Source organism: Xyrauchen texanus, chromosome 37, assembly GCF_025860055.1.
Source record: "Xyrauchen texanus isolate HMW12.3.18 chromosome 37, RBS_HiC_50CHRs, whole genome shotgun sequence".
Taxonomy (NCBI): domain Eukaryota; kingdom Metazoa; phylum Chordata; class Actinopteri; order Cypriniformes; family Catostomidae; genus Xyrauchen; species Xyrauchen texanus.
This window is the reverse complement of record NC_068312.1, coordinates 19,203,522-19,224,281: the sequence shown is the minus strand read 5'-3', so window position 1 is coordinate 19,224,281 and position 20,760 is coordinate 19,203,522. Positions and strand designations below refer to the sequence as shown.

At 38.2% G+C, this 20,760-nt stretch overlaps 1 protein-coding gene across 2 annotated transcripts; it reads left to right on the top strand.

Annotated features, from left to right (window-relative positions):
- Positions 1 to 521: 521 nt before the first annotated feature.
- syn1 (synapsin I) lies at positions 522 to 17,428 on the top strand. 2 transcript variants are annotated; one of them, XM_052107953.1, is made up of 13 exons: positions 522 to 1,518; positions 3,651 to 3,708; positions 4,189 to 4,280; positions 5,290 to 5,446; positions 6,010 to 6,099; positions 9,065 to 9,127; positions 9,267 to 9,409; positions 9,534 to 9,608; positions 10,072 to 10,174; positions 10,272 to 10,403; positions 11,206 to 11,281; positions 12,112 to 12,715; positions 14,564 to 17,428. In XM_052107953.1, exons 1-13 carry the CDS (start codon positions 1,214 to 1,216, stop codon positions 14,592 to 14,594), a joined length of 1,929 nt encoding a protein of 642 aa, XP_051963913.1. In that variant the 5' UTR covers positions 522 to 1,213; the 3' UTR covers positions 14,595 to 17,428. The 2 variants fall into 2 exon arrangements, with proteins under 2 accessions (XP_051963913.1, XP_051963912.1); XM_052107952.1 differs by having other exon boundaries at positions 523 to 1,518; positions 14,526 to 17,428.
- The last annotated feature ends 3,332 nt before the right edge of the window (positions 17,429 to 20,760 follow it).

The window sequence follows — 20,760 nt, the reverse complement described above, 5'->3', positions numbered from 1 at the left end:
ACCCTAATCATGTACAATTATGCTTTAAAATAACACAATTAGTAGTGCCTTAAAATGATAATTACAACTTTCAAAAGTTTTAATTGAGTCTCTTCAATTAGGCTTATAAGCTGGTACAATAAACAAACACTAGCATAATCGTTTTACCTAAATTTCAAAACATAGGCCTAAGACATTCTGAAAAGACAAACATAGACTTACAATTAACCACTACGTTTTTCATTTAGCTCAATCTTTTATCCAAAGGGACTAATATACAAAGTAAACTTATTCTAGGGCAGTCCCACGGTTTGTCTCAAGGGCACCATGGTGATACAGATCAAGGATCGTCCCCTGCAGTTCTTAATCATGTTACACCACCCTCCCGTTAATGTTTTTAATCGATGTCTCTTGCGTACAATGAACACAAGCTCAAGCCCAGGCCGTGTTTCGTTGCCATTCATCACTATCATCTCAACAACCGCATCTCGGACCTTTTCCCGCGCTTAAAAAAGGTGCGCAACGGGCGAAACCGATGATGGGTCAGGCAAAATGACGCGGGTCAAAAGAAAACATTGGGCGGAATACCAGGATTGGATGGCATGAGTGATGCAATCACTGCATTTTCCTGAAGCCCCAGCAGCCGCACCACCTCCACCTCCAAGATCCCGGACCGGATCACAGAGAATCTGGTCGGAGGACGCCGGGAGGAGATTTTGCCTCACCGAGTGCAACTTATGACTATTAGACTACCTTCGCCGAGCACACTTTTTTACAAAGTGCCTCTCCCATTGGATTGTTCTTCTCCACGCCAATGCAGAAGAGTCAAAGAAACATCATCAACATCCATGGAGAGAGTCGATAACGTGATTCATGCGATTTTAAAACAACGTTCTCAATGAATCGATCGCTATAAATTATTCAACCGTGATTTTTATCTAACATAATCGTAGTAGATATTTAATAACATATACAGGCATATTTCAACGGTTGCAGTGCGGCTGTGCATAAAGACCAATTAATGTTTTAAAGCGAAACGCAACCTGCTTTGTGGTGCACTCTGGAGAATTGCGTATATCGACTCATTTTTCGCGTCTCTCTGGCGACTAATTTTAAACTTGCATCCTAGACATCATATAGCTGATCTAATTCTCATTCGCATTGGATTTCCCCCCACGCATAGGAGGATAATTTAGCGTTTCTCTTATTCGTCGCATCCTTCTCCATATTCACCATGAATTATCTGCGACGTCGACTGTCGGACAGTAATTTTATGTCCAACTTGCCCAACGGCTACATGACCGATCTACAGCGGCCCGATCCGCCGCAGCAAAGCCCTGCCCCGGTGGTGTCGCCGGGATCTCAAGAGAGGCGTCAACCCCCCAGCCAGACTACGGGCGCCGGTTTCTTTTCCTCCATTTCCAACGCTGTCAAACAGACCACCGCCGCCGCTGCCGCCACCTTTAACGAGGCCACCGAGAGAGTCGGCTCGAGCAGTGCCAAGATCCTTCTGGTCATTGATGACCAGCAGACAGACTGGTAAGATCTGCACTGGAAAGCATTTGTATGCATGCTGGTCACTGTCTCTATAGAAAGCGTATCTTGAATGCAATGTAGCCTAATGGCCATGGAGGTTTTTAAAAAAATAAATATATATATAGCCTATAGTTTAATAACATATAAAGCTCATTCTAATAAAATGAGCGTTTCAAAGCTTGTACGTTGTTGAGGATTTAACGTTAAGGCTTACAGACTCACACCTGAAGTGAAGCTCATACTAATAGTGGCTAAAAGGAGTAACCATCAAATGTCGTGACTCATGTGTCTATGGGCCTTTCTCAGTCTCCTGCTCTGTCACGCGCGCGTGTACGCATTTGTGGGTTTCCCCGCGCGTGTCTGTGCGCATTTCACATTTCATTCTGGGTTTGAATCAGTTTAGATACGTTGAGACCACACAGCAAACAAATTAGTCCAGGTGAAATGGCACGGTGATACTGAGTCCCACAGGCAACAGTGTTCATTCATATACAGTGATTGTATGGCTGCTATCAGACCTGCTCTCAGTAATTCTCAAGAGGGGTAGTGACACATTTACAACCAACATCTAACTTCAAAAAGAGATTTCATCTCATTGCATTTACTGTAAGATCCTCTTCTTTGGACACAGCAGAAGCTGATTATAGCAGTATTATTATTATTATTATAAAATTAAGATACAAAACATGGTGATGATCAAGTCCCACTGTTGATCATGGACCAAAGTGACCCGGCTAGATAAATCACAGTTCAACAGTCACAATTTGCAAATTTTCTCACAAACACCAGTTTTATCATCAATAACTAACCTTTCACTAATTAACAAATGTAAAATGTACAAATTTAATATAAAGTAAATGCTCTAAGTTTACATTAGAATATATGTACTGTATGTACAGCATGTATTTTTGTGTGTGATTGTGTGTGGATATGAATTTGTGTATGGGTGTGTGCATGAGTGTTAGTGTGTGTTTGCTTATGTTTGTGAGTTTGTCTGTGTGTGTGTGTGTGTGTGTGTGTGGTTTACGAGGACTTTTTTTTAAGGTTACAAACAAGTAATTACAAGGGTATTATGCTCTAAATGTGGTTTATAAGGACATTTCTAGTGTCCCAGTAATTTAAATTGCTTAAAAAAACACACTAAACTATGTTTTTTTTTGAAAATGTAAAAATGCAGAAAGTTTTTTTTGTGAGGTTTAGGGGGTAGGCTCTATAGTTTGTACAGTATAAAATACATTATGGCTATGGAGGGTCCACATCAGGATAGTCGCACCAACGTGTATGTGTGTTTGTGTGTGCGTTTGTTTGTTGGTTTGTCTCTCACACACACACACAGGTTTGTTTCTCTATATAAGTGAGGACATCTATAGACTTCCATTGATTTCACAGCAGGCTATTGATATTAGGGGGCGGCTGTGGCTCAGGTGGTACAGCAGGTTGTCCACTAATCGCAGGGTTGGTGGTTCGATTCCCTGCCCACACGACTCCACATGCCGAAGTGTCCTTGGGCAAGACACTGAAACCCAAGTTGCTCCAATGGCATGCTGGCGCCTTGCATGACAGCTCTGCCGTCATTGGTGTGTGAGTGTGTGTGTAAATGAGACGCAGTGTAAATCGTTTTGAATACTGCTAAGGTTAAAAAAAACGCTATATAAGTGCAGACTATTTACCATTTATTGTCTGTGCACGTCAGTATATTTAAAGCTAAACATGAATGTCCTCAAGAATGGGTTTTCAACAAGTTTCTCTGAAAATGATGACATTTTCAAAAAGTTTGCACTTACATAGCTTTGTTTACAAATTCATGCAATTAAAAAAAAATACATTGCCACATTCAGATCACCTCTGTGGAGGATGTCATAAAGTTTCAGTTCAAAAAGTTAGTTAAGTTGATGTAAATAAGTGTTAAAAGTTAAAATGGGTCTAATTAACCTGTGAGACCATTCAAAGGTTAAAGATGCTCTCACCTTTTAAGAGAAGACTCAGTTCTCACTTGTAAGCCTATACACAAAGAATCCATTAATGCTAAATAATTAAGTGCATCATTTTCTAACATTTCACTGTTTTATATGCTAGTTTGTTGCATAGAAACAATTATGTCACAGAAAACTGCCAACTGTTCTTTCTTTCTTTAGGGCAAAAGTGTTCAAAGGCAAGAAGGTTCATGGTGAATTTGACATCAAAGTAGAACAGGTGGGAAATATTTCCCTTCAAGTATTCCTTTAATTTCTCCATAGTAACACAGCAGTACACCTCCACTAGGTCCTTGTGAAATTAATTAGAATAGATGTTTTCAAAACATTTTATCCCATCTTTTAGCTGGGAAGACATTGTGAGTCTGCCTGAGAGCAAATTTGAATATCAGGCCTTAATTTTCATCAGTGGCATTTGTTTATGGTTTGAAATGCAGGATCTAATGTGTTTTAGAGGAAGACAAAAGAAAACTAATCTGTTCTGTTAATGAATAACATCCTTTAAAATAATTAGTCATAGTGTCATGGATAAGGCAACTTGGATAAAAGATTTAAGCCAAATGTAATACCTAAAAATAATAAATATACACAAACTGTTATTTTTACAGGGCTCATGGTCTATTTGCTTTGACAATGTCACTTTACTGATCACATGTATTGATCCATTCATTGGAACTGGTGATTTTCATTGATTTTCAAGGCTGATTTCTCTGAGGTTAATCTGGTGGCTCACGCAACGGGAAGCTATAGTGTGGACATTGAGGCCATCCGCAATGGAAACAAAATCACAAAGTAGGTTCCACATCTGTTTTCCTCACGCAACCTTGCCTTTTTCGAAGATTTAGTACGATATTCTCAGACATAATTCGTTAAGTTTACTACGTAGTTTGCGAACAAATAGATAAAGATAGGAGATAACTTTTTCTTACAGAGAAGAATAACCATAGTATTGTTTTAGGTTATATATTTAGAGAAAATGTTTATATTAATCAAGATTCACCCAAAAATGAAAATTCTCTCATCATTTACTCATGACGTCCCAGATGTGTACGTCTTTCTTTTTTCTGTAGAACACAACAAAAAAAAAATTTTTAAGAATATTTCAGCTCTGTAGGTCCATACAATGCAAGTGAATGGTATCCAGAATTATGAAGCTCCAAAATCAAATAAAGGCAGCATAAATGTAATCCACAGGACTCCAGTGGTTAAATCCATGTCTTCAGAAGTGATATGATAGGTGTGGGTGAGAAACAAAAATAAATATTTAAATCCTTTTTTACTATAAATCTCCACTTCCAGTTCTACATTCTTCTTTTGTTTTTTGGCGATTCACATTCTTTGTGCATATCGCCACCTACTGGTTAGGGCTGGTCAGAGGTGGAGATTTATAGTAAAATCTGTTTCTCACCCTCACCTATCAAATCACTTCTGAAGACATGGATTGTATGCATTACTTTTATGCTACCTTTATGTGCTTTTTGGAGCTTCAAAGTTCTGTCCACCATTTACTTGCAGTGTATAGACCTACAGAGCTGAAATATTCTTCTGAAAATCTTAATTTGTTTTCTGCAGAAGAAAGAAAGTCATACACATCTGGGATGGCATGAGGGTAAGTAGACGATGAGATCATTTTTATTTTTGGGTGAACTATATCTTTAAAGTTAGCAAAGCTAATTAATATTTGAATTTGAATGTACTCTTGTTAATAAAGAAAATAACACAAGTGATATTAATAAAGATTAAGATGTGGCTAATAATCGTAAGCAAATTTTGGTAAAACTGTATTTCCATGGCCTTTTAGGTGTTTCAAACCAGATTTTGTACTGGTACGACAGCATGCTTACAGCATGGCTAAGAATGGCGACCACAGGAACATTGTGATTGGACTACAGTATGCTGGCCTACCCAGTGTCAATTCTCTTCACTCTGTCTACAACTTCTGTGACAAACCATGGGTGGTGAGCACTAATCATATATTTAAACAATAATTCACCCAAAAATGAAAATTCTGTTATTTACTCACCGTCATACTGTTCCAAACCCATATGACTTTCTTTCTTCTGTAAAACACAAAAGGAGTTGTTAGGTAGAGGGTTAGTGACTGACATTCTCAGTCACCATTCACTTTCATTGCATCTTTTTTCTAATGAAAGTAAAAAATGACTGAGGCTGTCATTGTGCCTTACATAGTTTTGTGTGTTACACTGAAGAAAGAAAGCCATAAGGTTTGAACAACATGAGGGCGAGTAAATTATGACAGGATTTTCATATTTGGGTGAACTGTCACTTTAAGGATGTTCTCAGACATCCAAAAAGCGATGTATTAATGCATTTTGAATCTGTTGTTTCCCCCTTAGCTGTGTGAAAATTATAAATACATTTTCAGATGCAAATTTAAATAGATTCAAAGTGTTTCCAATAAGAAACAGAGTATTATCAAAACTTTCCATATAAAATGTTCATGAATATTAATGCACATTATTTGTTTCAATGTATATGAATGTCTGTGTGTGGGCCACAGTTTGCTCAGTTATCCAGATTGTACAAGCAGTTGGGTCCAGAGGAGTTCCCACTGATCGACCAGGTTTATTACCCCAACCACAAGGAGATGGTGAGTGTTTAACCATCTGTCCCTCTCCCTCCCTTCACAAGTAAAACCTGAACTACAGGGCCTCAGACTGTCCCAAAGGACCCAACACAAAGCTCCCATCTGTGGCAGGACTGCCTGGATGCAGTAAACAGTAAAATATAAAGGGCTCATGCGTATTAAGTGTCCCAGTTCAGCATTGCCCTGTCAACTTAGCACACTTACAGGCCTGTCTAGACTGGCAATTTTGTTTGCCATCTAATTAAACAAGTTCAGTCTCAGAACTACTTGAATTAACTTCAGACAAGCATTGTGTGATACATTAAACATATTTTATTATGTAGTCTTTCTTAGTTAGGTTTTAATAGGAGTGGGAGACGTGCCACCTCTTCCTCCTACTTCTCCACTGCAGGTATCGGCTTGGTTTTCCTCACGCATTAATTATCCCAGACACACACTCTACCAGAATGTGTTTGCCTCAGTCAGCCTTGCCTTTTTCAAAAATAAAGCACTGTGGTCTCAGACGTAATTCTGTGAGTGCTCATTTTGTGCCTGTGCAGAGAGATTTCGCTCTGTCATTTCACCTACTGCTGCATTATACAGACGATGCCATCAGATCAAGCAACACTAAGACTGCATATTTAGCACATTCTCCTATTAATAAAGAGGAGTTTTAATTAAATCAACCTGTACATGGAATATTCTACTAAATAATTATGTTGTATTAGAATGTAACTTATCCTTTTAATACTGTGTTAATCTCTGAAATAAGAACAGTTTGGTCGAAAGTTCTACTGCTGAAATCTGTCTGTGCTTACCAGAATTCAGAATGGATACTTGAAGTGTTGTTTAATATATGGGTACATGTGAGCTCACCACAGAGTGGTGCCAAAGCAATTTATATTTTTATTTGTAAATTATGTAATACAGTAAAAAAAGAATGCTTTTTATACCCCTAACCCAAGCCCCAACCCTAAACCTAACAGCATTCTTCAATAACACACACACACACACACTCTTACTGGTGTCCATGGGACCAGAACCCACATCTCAGAAGTTCCTCATACAACACGCTATCAGTAGCACCATAGGGAAAGATGAGCATGTTTGAATAAAATAAATATTTGATATTTCATTTTTTGCCACAATTACTATTTTTTCCAATGGATTCCTAATGAGCATGGGGGTAAAGTAGCGCATTACAAATACTAGTTTTCCCCAGAAATTGTACTTTAAATAGTTTTAAAAAGGTATACTTTTACATTTTAACTGTAACTGCTGTAAGTGCTGTAACTGTACTTGTGCTGCGATACTTCCCTGTCCTGATTTTATTTGTATTGTATTTATAAGTGACTGGCCGAGAGGGAGTTTGCTGTCCTTTTCTGCATATCGCGGCGCAGTTTTGTGGTCTGTTCTGCATAATGCGGCAGCTCATTTTAGCTTATCGTGGCCCACGGCCGACCCACTGGCCCGCTCGGTTCTCCCGATGGCCAGTCTGCCCCTGATCGGCCCCAAAGTGCGTCGGCCCACTGGGAAAATGCCCAGTATGCCAGATTACCAGTCCAGCATGTCCACTGCGTCTTCAGTGGCTCTGATGCTGGGAGTACATTAAGACTGTTATGTTCACTTTTACAGCCAACAACAGAACACTTATGATGCTTACAAAGCTGACACATTCTTCTTCTCACTGTTTCTGCTCCAGCGTGGAAAAAAATGGCGAACTGTGTATAGATCACTCATGGGGGATCTATGATAATAGGGTGGAGTCCGTCACCAGTCGTGGGCGAGGCCTGCTCTAACGTGACATCACTTTAGAGCAGAAACGATAACCATTCATTTTGACACACTGTTTTTGATTAATAGAAATATAAGAAAGAGGAGTGGGTGGACTTGTATTATTGTAGGGTGGTTTTAAAACTTTTAAAGCATTGGTTTTATCTAAGTTATTGTTCATTTCTACATAATGTATAGTAACCGATTAAAATAAAAAAAATGGTATACATTATTATTATTGTATACAAAATTGTATACATTAGTCAATGCATTCCAACCTAACGTGAAAACACAATGAACAATAGTATTTTGATGAATTAATACATTACTTAAAGGAATATTTTACCCAAAAATGAAAATTCTTTCATCGTTTACTCACCCTCATGCCATCCCAAATGTGTATGACTTTCTTCTGCAGAACACAAATTAAGATTAAGAGAAGAATATCTCAGCTCTGTAGTTCCATACAATGCAAGTGAATGGTAACCTAAACTTTGAAGCTCCAAAAAAACACAAAGGCAGCATCAAAGTAATCTATAAGACTCCAGTGGCTTAATCCATGCCTTCTGAAGCAATTCAATCGGTTTTGGATAAGAACTTCCCAATTTATACATTTTATATATTTTTTGTTTTTACATATACAGACTCCTTGGTGATCATGATTTCAAGCTTAATTACACTTCCTAACGCCATCTAGCGCTCTGCGCATATGTCAAGTACTAGGAAGTATAATCAAGCTTGAAATCATGATTGTGCCTAGAGAATGCAATGGCAAGAAGTACAATGAAAAATACATATTTGTTTTTGTCTGTTCTAACCCAAAACCGATTGGATCACTTTAGAAGGCATGAATTAAACCATTGGAGTCTTATAGATTACTTTTATCCTGCCTTCATGTGATTCTTGGAGCTTCAGAGTTTTGGTTACCATTCACATGGTCCATTGTTTGGACCTAAATCTTTATTTGTTTTCTGCTGAAGAAAGTAAGTCATACGCATCTGGGATGGCATGAAGGTGAATAAATGATGAGAGAATTAGCATTTTGGGCAAACTATTCCTTTAATGCATTAAGTAAAGGATAATCCATGACTAGGTGAGCGTTAAATGATTTTAATGCACAACGTGGAGGCAAACAACCATTTGACGTGAAGCAGAGAGTGGTTGCCTCCGCAAGTAGTATTTCTGTTTTAACTAAACATTTATCTCTTGTAATTAGATCACTACACCCGGCTTTCCTGTGGTAGTGAAGATGGGTCATGCTCATTCTGGTATGGGAAAGGTAGGACTGAAAATCTTTTTTCAAAAACACAATAACATTTTCATTTATTGAATTGAAAGTCCAAATGATCAATTTTATTATACTGCATGTTTGGTCCTTTGTGGGATTACAGATATATCAATTAAGATTCTGTGTACAGGTCAAAGTGGACAATCAATACGATTTCCAAGATATTGCAAGCGTTGTGGCTTTGACGAAGACTTATGCCACATCTGAGCCTTTTATTGATGCCAAGTATGACATACGAATCCAGAAGATTGGTGACAATTACAAAGCCTACATGTATGACATTTTAACAAATGTTTTGTTCTAATGTCAAATGTCAAATATTTAAATCCAGTGGAAACAATGCATTCAGCAATGTCAATGGAATCGATTGTGATACCTTCTGTTTTTGATTTTTTAGGAGGACATCTATATCTGGCAACTGGAAGACCAACACAGGGTCAGCCATGTTAGAACAGGTGGCCATGTCTGACAGGTGAACAAGACTTACAGGAAGTTCTTTTTAGCATGACACATGGCATACTTAACAGCTCCCGTACCATAACATTACTTGTTAAACTTTTTAGATTATTATTAGAAATCTTACTAGAAGGTAACAAAATAATTGCTTGTCTGTTGTTACATGTATTTCATAATTTAATTAAACACATGATACTATATGAGAATGTTTTATTATATCCATTTAAATCTGTATCTTAATTTGTTTTAGTTTTGCCACAGGAAAATTCTACATTGTACAAGAAACACATTTATTTTTAATTAAGTAAGGATTGAGTTTACTGTAAAGAAAAAATGGTTTTAGTCTTATGGATATTAGTGTATTGTTTATGCTGTATAAAACATGATTTTCCGTGTTTGCTGTGAGCATTGTTGTGTTGGTGGGAGTGGATGATTTTTGTGGAATGAGCAAGGTCATCATTAACAGTTTTTCCCTACAGGTATCGCATGTGGGTGGATGTATGCTCGGAGGTTTTCGGGGGTCTTGATATATGTGCTGTAGAAGCATTACATGGTAAAGGTGGTCAAGATTACATTATAGAGGTAAGATGTCAGAAGCAACTCAACCAACATCTGAAAAAGCAGGAAGCCTTCAAAATCTTTTTCTGAATATCCTTTGTGCCCTGGGTGTGTCTATCAGGTGGAGGGCTGCTCAATGCCTCTCATTGGAGACCAGCAGGATGAGGATCGGGCCCTGATTGCTGATCTTGTTGTGAACAAAATGAACCAGACTGTGCCATGTACTTCAGCTCCCACTCCAGTCCATCCTCAGGTTAATCCAAACACTTAGAAAACATTTCTTTGCTTCTAAAGAAATGTAATCTTGTTTTAAGGATGTTTAGAGACTTGAGCTTTTTTTTCGTTTGAACCAGCCTGTTCAGAAACAAAATATGGACTAATTGCTCTTTCGTTTTCCTGCTTTTTAGCAAATTTGACCTTAAAAACATGTATACAGAAAACTTTGATTTTGCTTATGCAGCATTAAGCAGTGCAATTCTGCTGAAAAATACATTTAAATGGTGTGTTTCTCCCACCAGTCCATTTTTACCATCAATGTACATGTTCAGCTGCAAAAATAGAGATGCAAAAGCTTTAGTCACAGCATGAATCTGAGATCATCTTTTTGAGTGCAGCTCAGAGACTGCTATTCTCCATTATTCCCAAACCTGTGATTTTAATGATTCATGCCCACACAGTTGGGAGAAGATGGAAGAGAGATTCTGGCAAAAAGTGTCTATGATTTATTGGCTAGGGATCTAAAGCATCATCCCTCATCACTGCTCTGTGCCAAATTGCTTGTTTTAATTCCTTCCCAAGTTGTGCAAAACTGATTGCCTAAAGACTAACGACTGTTTTCTTTTGTCAGCATCAGTAAGGATGTTGTAGTGTGATGTTTAGCAGTTTTTAGTTCAGATAAGTTTGTAAATCTTGTTTGAGATGGAGCCAGATTTTGTTACTAAATGTGATTTGTCAGATTTGTCAGCAGCAAACACGTGTGGGGGGTGAGTGTTCTGTTTCAGTTGTGCACTTTAAATGTCTGATAAACTTGTTCTATTACTGTTCTGTAATACTAGGGGCCTTCTGTTTCACCCCAAGCCATCTCTCCTCAGTCTAAAAGTTCACAGGCTCAACAGCGCCCTGCAACACAGGGTAAGGTATTAAATACTGCAATACTGAAACCAACCTTATAGAGTAAGTTCACCCAAAAATGACATTTCTCTCATGTCATTCCAAACCCGTTTTATTTTTTATTTTTTTGTTAAACATAAAAGGAGATATTTGGAAGAATGTTCAAGCTACTGTTTCCATAAAATGAAAGTGGACAGTGATTTTTACTGCCTATAGCAAAGAACTTGTTCTCTTTATTCAAAGTCTTCTAAAGCCGTATGATAGCTTTGTGTGAGAAAGAGGTGAGACAAAAATGTAAACAATGATAATCTTTCCCTCCGCCGTTGCTCTCAAATGTCATTTGCGGATGTGTATATATTCAAATATGCTGTGTGAAGGTTTAACAAATGGCATTGTTTCTCACATGTTGATACATTTTCAGAGAGGAATGACAGACATTTTGGTCACAGAAAGCTATCGCATGGCTTCAGAGACTTGAAATGTAGCACAAAAACCATATGGGCTTATTTTATGATAGTTTTATGATGCTTTGTTTAATTTTGGAGCTTTGCAGCAAAAATGTCCTTCATGGTATAGAAAACAGCAGCTCAATAAAATATCTCCTTTTGTTTTCCATGGGAGATAGAAAGTCATACACTTTTGAAACAAAATTATGTTAAGAAAAACAATTACTGAATTTTCATTTCTGGGTGAACTATTCCTAGTTTTGGTATATCAAGAAGTTATATTTTATTATAAAAATCAATGGTCCTTTTTATTTCAATAGTTTGTGGTTACGTTCCAACCTAACGGTTAAATTCACTCAGGTAGATGAGCTCTATACAAATTTCTTTCTACTCATTTGTTTTTAGGAGGTCCACAACAACCACCTGCTAGCACTCCTCCTGCTCGTCAAGGAGCTCCACCACAGCAGCGTCACTCTCCCCAGGGCCAACCCCCTGCCCAGCCCCAGTCTGTGACCATTCCTAATGCCCAGAATCCCCCTGCTCAACAAACCAAGCCACCCAATCAAGCCCCACAGCGACAAGCCAGTCAAGGGGCCACAAGTCAACAGAGGCCAGCTATTGCACAGGGTCCCCCCCAGCGTGGCCCAGGTGGTTCTCCTCAGGCACAGAGGCTCCAGCAAGGTGGCCTCCAACAGCAGCCACAGAGGCCTCCAACTGCTGGCCAGGGTCCAAAACCAGCTAGTCAGGCCCAGCAGAGGCCCCAGCAGCAGAGACAAGCCCATCCAACCAGGCAGCCAACCCAAGGTGGGCCACAGCCAACCCAGGATGCCCCACAGCCAACCCAACAACAGCAGGGTGGTCCACGTCCCCCCACTACACAACAACCACGGCCTACTTCACAGGGCCAGGGAGGACCAGGAGGTGCACGGCCTCCTTTGCAGCAGAAACCCCAACCTCCACAGAAACCAAGTCCTGATCACCCAGCCCTGAGTGGATCCCCACAACTCAAGTAATACTCTTTTCGTTTCTTCTGTCATTTTTCATTGAAAAATAATGTTAGATATAAGAGTTAGTTCAACCAAAAATGAAAATGATGGCGTCATTTACTTATCTTCGTAAATGTTGTTCCAAACTTTCTCTCTTCCATGGAACAAAATAGATGTTAGGAAGAATTTTAGCCTCGTCCTTAATCTAACTTTCATTGCATCTTTTTTTCTCTCCATTCAGTGAAAGTGAAGGTTGTCAATGAGGCTTTCAATTCCTAACATTCTGTCTAACATCTAATTTTGTGTCTGATGGAGTAAAGAAAGTTAAAGGGTTTGGAAATACATGAGGGTGAAAAAATTATAAAAGAATATTCATTTTTGGGCAAAATAACCCATCAAGAACTTAAAGGAATAGTTCACCCAAAAATGGAAATTCTCTCATAATTTAGTCACCGCTGATGTGTGTGACTTTCTTACGATTTTTAGAAGAATTTCTCAGCTCTTTTGGCCCATACAATGCAAGTGAATGAGTGCTAACATTTTGAAGCTCCAATAATCACACAAGTCAACATAAAAGTAATCTATATTACTCCATTGATTAAATTAATGTCTCCAGAAGCGATATGATAGGTGTGAGTGAGAAACAGATCAATATTTAAGTCAATTTTTACCATAAATTATCCTCCCTGCTCAGTCGGTCTCCACTTTCACTTTCACATTCTTCTTTTGTGTTTTTGGTGATTCACATTGTACATGCAAATCACCCCCTAATGGGCAGGGAAAATAATTTCTAGCAAAAATTGACTTAAATATGATCTACTGTATATTATGACTATAAATATATCTTCTCACCCACACCTATTATATAACTTTTGAAGATATAGACTCTTTAAGCAGTGATCACTGGAGTCAAATGGATTACTTTTTTTTTGGCACCAATTCACTTGCATTGTGTATACCTACAGAGCTGAAATATTCTTGTAAAAATCGTAATTTGTGTTCTGCAGAAGAAAGTCATACACATCTGGCATGAGGGTGAGTTAATAATGAGAGTATTTCAATTTTTTGGTGACTATCCTTTATATACCTGCAGATATTGATTTGGCTGATATCCAGTCAAATTAATTGAGTAGCATTTCCCAAAAATAAAGATTTTGATGATAACAATGACGATGTTTGACAATGGTGACAATAATTATGAATGTGGCTTATACAAGTATAAGTAAACACATCAAAGGAGATGCAGAAATATCCACTCTAGATGATGATCTGGTATTTTGCATTCCAAAGATGGCTTCCCTGCAGACTTACATCCAAACCATTCATGTACTTGATTGTGGAAATTGCATTTTTCTTAATTGAAATGTGCACTCTTGTCTGTTTTCACTGTCAAGCAGTTATAAGCAAGTATGAATGTGATCATCTTATATTCTCACTATTCATAAATACAGTTCTACTGTGATTCATCTAGTATAATGCAGTTTCTTCCATTCAAAAGAACAGTTCTTGCCTGTATGTACAGATTCTGTTTGTTTTAATGCAAAGTGCCTGTGCACCTGGTTCTCTATTTAGGAATAAAATGAACAATGATACAGAATAAACTGCATGTCTCTACATCCAGAGATGCCGTTTCCTAATAAGGCTGATGTAAACACTGTACTTGAATCATGGTTGCTTAAATTAATGACAAAAGAAAGCAAATGAATTTCATTCTTTCTCTCTCTCTCATATTTTTTTTTTTCTGCCATACCTTTATAAAGCCATCTCCATGGGTTTGCTGCATGACCTTAATAGCCTCTTCCTCTCCTCTATTGCCAATTCTTCTCTTTGTAGCAAATCCCAGTCTCTTACCAATACATTCAACATTCCAGAAACGCCGGCCGCCCAGCACCAAAGTCCTAGCCAGGACGAAGCCAAGGCCGAGACCATCCGCAACCTTCGGAAATCCTTTGCAAGCCTCTTCTCTGTGGAATAAAACCACAAACACACACAGTACATGCAGTAGATGTTGAAACAGAGATGACGTCATGTTCATGTTTAGACTCTTACTCAGTCTTTATGAAAAGCATACAGACACATGTGTCATATACACTCTCTGTGCAAAAAGGACCAATTATATTACACATTGTGGTGTGCATACTGTATGTTTACATGTCAGATTTGTGCACATCAATTTGCAATGCGACATAGATAAAACACTGCTTAAAGATTGCAATATTGAGTGAGATATAACACAATATAATTCAACACAATTAAATCTGCAACCATTAAAAACATTCCCCATGTTTTTTGTGTCCAGTTGAAGGGAGGGAAGTGTGAAAACAAAATAACACACACATGCACACAAACACTCCCACTCAACCTTTTACACTACTTACACAATGACTGAACCTGCACACACTTAACACATACATGCTAATACTTGCCTATTTGTGGATTCATTCCAGGCTCCTATTATGAACTTCACTGATTATCCTAGATTCTATTTTTAATGATAGCTTCAAAGTTTTGGTGGATAGTTGTTGTAGAGTCATACACGTACACACAGATATACGATACGTCTGCTAATTGTTTGAAGCATGTTCTGTTACAATAAGGAACACCATCTAACGGTTTTATAAATGCACCACATTGTAATATAACCAAATTATTTATTGTTTATGTTTGAGTTCAGTTTGGATTCTACAATGATGACCCATTGTGATGTTCTTTAAATTTGCACAAGCTTCCATCGTCAAACTAACCCTGTGGCTGTATCCACTTGCGATACTGTTCAAACCGCATGTCACTTAAGAAAATGTAGTCGCACAATGTGGGTGGTCTTGCTATAGTAACTGTTGCGCTTAGAAAAGTTAGTCGTAGTGAAAATGTTGTTTCTTTTTTCTGTGAGCAAGCTGTCACTGCTTCCCTAATGTCCCTTTTCCTGAACAAACAAATGACTCACAATCGTACACCCTTAAATATGTTTAATATGCTTTTGCCAGAGAGGCATACGGTTTTCCGACATTGGTTTTCGAGCAATCGCATATGTCTCAGGGATGTCCTGGAGAGAAAGACAAAATGACCTACTGTCATTGATCAGATCAGGTTTTTCAATCCATTACTGTAGAGAATTACTGATCTGTTGTTGTGAAGGCCAATAAAGGGAGATAAATGTTAGCTGGTTTTGTGTAATATATTTGTTTGCTGCATGAACATGTTTGCACACCAGTACTGTAACACTTGAGAACATATGAGATGAGTGAATGCTCAGGAAGGTTTGTATTATCAAGAATGTTTTACATGCATTGGGGAAGGCATTTTCAGCTTTTCATAGCTATTTGGTATGCCTGAATGTTGATGAGCACAGGAGAACATGTGGGTGTTTGGAGCTGCTTGTTCATCACACATTGGCCTTATGAAAATCAAGCCAAAATACAAAGCCAAGGATACCATCAGCAGTTTTCACAGTTTAAAATTTCTTATTTTAAAGTCATGCCTGTCACACGTTGGATTTTAGACTTAGCTGCTTCTAGTATGTCCAAGTGTGTCCAGTTACACAATGTAGATCCTTAAACTAATTGCTCCTACAATGCCTCACCATACCGCAGGGTTTTAAAATTGGACCAGTAGTGTGGCAGTGTCTTCCACAAGTGAGGATAAAACAGTCCCAACACTGGCAATATATTTAGCCATTCACAGTATCCCAATCCGAAACCCAACCGCTTCCCGCTCAACAGCCTGTTGTGTATTCACAGTGATTATTTCGTGACAAATGGTGCGTTAATGTGTATATATCTGTATAATGTAATGTTGTACCGTAAACTGTCAAAACCAAATAGAAGTGTTGTACAGATCTTAACTCAACAACTGATGCAAATGTCCTATAATTTATTTGATCATTGAGTGATCGTTGCTGACATATTGTGGGTTTGTCTGTGACAGGATTTTACTTTGTTCATATGTGATTTAGGTTGTGCAATATCTTCGTTGTAAACTAAGCCTACAAGAAAGGTCTGTGTTCTTTATTTGACAAATTTTATGATACACTTGCAGTTAAAGGTCATTTTCAGTGTGTTCACTGTTATGATCGTAAGTGCTTTGATTGGTTTTCCCACTGTATGTGTTAATCTATATGATCCAACATTATATTATCATTATATTATATATATATATATATCAGGCAAATTTTCAGTGCTCTAATGTGGTTCATGTTTTTACAAACTAGGATAGGTCTGTGTGTTAAATTATGGCTTTCATGAATGCTTCATAAATAACTTTATCACTGATGCAATCAATTCTGGAGGCAAAGTAAATGTTTTTCAATAATTCATTTGAATGTTGCAGTACTTAAGGAACCCATGCCTGATGTTTAACTTCATAATTAGTTGTGTATTTGGATATTGGTTTTTATTAATTTTCATGTTTACATTTGTTACGTTCTTTTCATAGAGAGAGGAACTGTCTCCTTTTAAAGAAAATGTATTAAAATATGTTATAATTGCTTAATTGGTTTATACTGTTCTGACTGTTTTAATATCAGTGAATTTTGTCATCTGTTATTGCCTGCCAATTGTATAAAGGAAGATATGAAATTAATCATAAATATATAGAATTATAGTCTGAAATCCTATTAAAATGAGAATATTGTTAAAAAAGTGTGTAGTATTACACAATGAGATGCAACTTTGATGTGATCTTCAATGTAGCTTAATAATGGTGTAAAATGACTATGCTACATATTCAATAAAGTCTATCAAATGAATATGCAGTGGCTTTCTCTTACTTACATTAACGGTTTCTCTTTAGAAGTGTTTTTTATGGAATTGATCTGAAAATGTCTGGAAATCTGAAAACTACCATTTTATGGAAAATACCTCCCTGAAGATTCTTCAAAATATGTAGCCTAACTTTTGGTTCAGCAGAGGAAAGAAAGCCATGCAGGTAAAGATGAAAGAACTACACACTACAGCTCATGTTAAGAAGTGACAGTCCATATCATGGAGCCATATAGCATCTAAGGTTACCAAACAATCACATATTGAGAAATGTAGATTTCACCATTATAACTACTAACATGCAAATGTAGATGATGATGTAACAGGACAACCAGAACTACATAAATAATAATGATAAAATAATAGTAAATAAATAAATCTGTTCATATGACAACTTATTTTGTCAGGGGGGCCTAGGCAACCTAGATAAACAAAATTTTCCACTGAGGAAAAATAAACACACGCGACATTTGAATGGCGTTCGTCTCTTACGTCAGTGAGGGAGGATCATAGTATTATTCTCAGCAGACTTTAACCAAGTGATGATGCAGTTCCCTATGAAGTTACCAGCCAACAGGCGATGTTTCCTCTCGACGCTCAGCGAATGTTAATTTTGGACCCCTGAGGACAAACATACTCTGCACTTCCAAACCAGTTTCATCCAGAAGTTGTTCATACTGTGGCCACAGTGTGGAGCAAGCCATCAACATGTGAATCCCATGAGGATCCATGTTGAGATAAACTGTAGGCTAAGTGTCAACGCCCATTCTTGGCCTACTACATTAATAAAAAAAAACAACATTTATTAGCATTCTCAGGTTCATTTAAGAACTATAAAAAAACTAGTGTTGCCACTTTTGAAGTTTTTAAATGAGAGACACTTATAAGTGTCTTTATGCATTGAGTTAATATACGTTATTAATAAAAAATGGATATCCTTTCTTATATACTAAAATTAGAACTTTCCCGACCCATGACATAATACATATGTCAAAAATATATTTATTTAAATTGTTTCGATTATCTGTCTTCTTTATTTTATTTATGTATACATTTTGGATGGTTTATAGCCTACATATTTTTTTTCCCTTCAACTGTGCTTGTCTTTATGATTGTATTCAAACATTGTTTGATCTTATTGAACGATATAGAAAAAACTCCACAGTTTTATCACCATTTGTGTACTTTTCAGACGATCCCTCACCACACCCGCCACAGTATTAGCACGTCTTAGCACAATGTGTGTACTTTTCAGAGGGTCCCTTACCACACCCTCCACAGTATTAGCACGTTTTAGAACAATGTGTACTTTTCAGAGGGTCCCTTACCACACCCTCCACAGTTTTAGCTTTTTTTAGCGCAATGTGTGGACTTTTCAGATGGTCCCTTACCACACCCGCCACAGTATTAGCACCTCTTAGCACAATGTGTGGATTTTTCAGAGGGTCCCTTACCACACCCTCCACAGTATTAACACGTTTTAGCACAATGTGTGGACTTTTCAGAGGGTCCCTTACCACACCCTCCACAGTATTAGCTTTTTTTAGCACAATGTGTGGACTTTTCAGAGGGTCCCTTACCACACCCTCCACAGTATTAACACGTTTTAGCACAATGTGTGGACTTTTCAGAGGGTCCCTTACCACACCTTCCACAGTATTAACACGTTTTAGCACAATGTGTGGACTTTTCAGAGGGTCCCTTACCACACCCTCTACAGTATTAGCATGTTTTAGCACAATGTGTGGACTTTTCAGACGGTCCCTTACCACACCCACCACAGTATTAGCACGTTTTAGCATAATGTGTGGACTTTTCAGAGGGTCCCTTACCACACCCTCCACAGTATTAACACGTTTTAGCACAATGTGTGGACTTTTCAGAGGGTCCCTTACCACACCCTCCACAGTATTAGCTTTTTTTAGCACAATGTGTGGACTTTTCAGAGGGTCCCTTACCACACCCTCCACAGTATTAACACGTTTTAGCACAATGTGTGGACTTTTCAGAGGGTCCCTTACCACACCCTCCACAGTATTAACACGTTTTAGCACAATGTGTGGACTTTTCAGAGGGTCCCTTACCACACCCTCTACAGTATTAGCATGTTTTAGCACAATGTGTGGACTTTTCAGACGGTCCCTTACCACACCCACCACAGTATTAGCACGTTTTAGCACAATGTGTGGACTTTTCAGATGGTCCCTTACACACCCTCCACAGTATTAGCCTGTTTTAGCACAATGTGTGGACTTTTCAGATGGTCCCTTACCACACCCTCCACAGTATTAGCACGTTTTAGCACAATGTGTGGACTTTTCAGACGGTCCCTTACCACACCTTCCACAGTATTCACATGTTTTAGCACAATGTGTGGACTTTTCAGATGGTCTCTTACCACACCCTCCACAGTATTAGCACGTTTTAGCACAATGTGTGGACGTTTCAGACGGTCCCTTACCACACCTTCCACAGTATTAGCACATCTTAGCACATTGTGTGGACTTTTCAGATGATCCCTTACACACCCTCCACAGTATTAGCATGTTTTAGCACAATGTGTGGACTTTTCAGAAGGTCCCTTACCACACCCTCCACAGTGTTACCACATTTTAGCACAATATGTGGACTTTTAGATGGTCCCTTACCACACCCTCCACAGTGTTACCATGTTTTGCACAATATGTGTACATTGAGACGATCCCTTACCACACCCTCCACAGTATTAGCACGTTTTAGCACAATATGTGGAATTTTCAGACGGTCCCTTACCACACCCTCCACAGTTTTACCACGTTTTAGCACAATATGTGGAATTTTCAGACGGTCCCTTACCACACCCTCCACAGTTTTACCACGTTTTAGCACAATATGTGGAATTTCAGACGGTCCCTTACCCACCAAGCTATATCAATGTTAAATTGTCTATCTGGAATGATTTCACTGTGACCAGCTTAAAAACTGGACAAATCACACTCCGTAATGATTCAATATGGGATGCATCATTTTATCTTTAAATACGGAATGATCCTGTATTTTAAGGGATGGGTGGCAACCCTATTACCAGGCTTTTTGAGGAAGGGCTGATTCTCATGCACTGAGGAGTTTCAGATGGATCGTGCAAGTGGAGTGCAAGTCTGCCAGCTATTTAAAAACGTAAGTGTGTCACAAAAGTCAGACTCACCGATGAAAGAGGGGCTCTACTTTTGTTGGTTTGCAAATGGAGGAGTTTTTAGTATGTACAGCATACCTGTCAACATTTGGTTTTCAAAATCCGGGAGATTTTTTTTTTGGGGGGGTTGTTATGAGCC

What these genes read in the sequence shown, in the direction of transcription:
- syn1 (XM_052107952.1), top strand. Translation starts at nt 1,214, where the DNA reads ATGAATTATCTGCGACGTCGACTGTCGGACAGTAATTTTATGTCCAAC. An exon ending in GATGACCAGCAGACAGACTG is followed by an intron (nt 1,519 to 3,650) that starts GTAAGATCTGCA and finishes TTCTTTCTTTAG; the next exon opens with GGCAAAAGTGTTCAAAGGCA. An exon ending in AGTGGATCCCCACAACTCAA is followed by an intron (nt 12,716 to 14,525) that starts GTAATACTCTTT and finishes TTCTCTTTGTAG; the next exon opens with CAAATCCCAGTCTCTTACCA.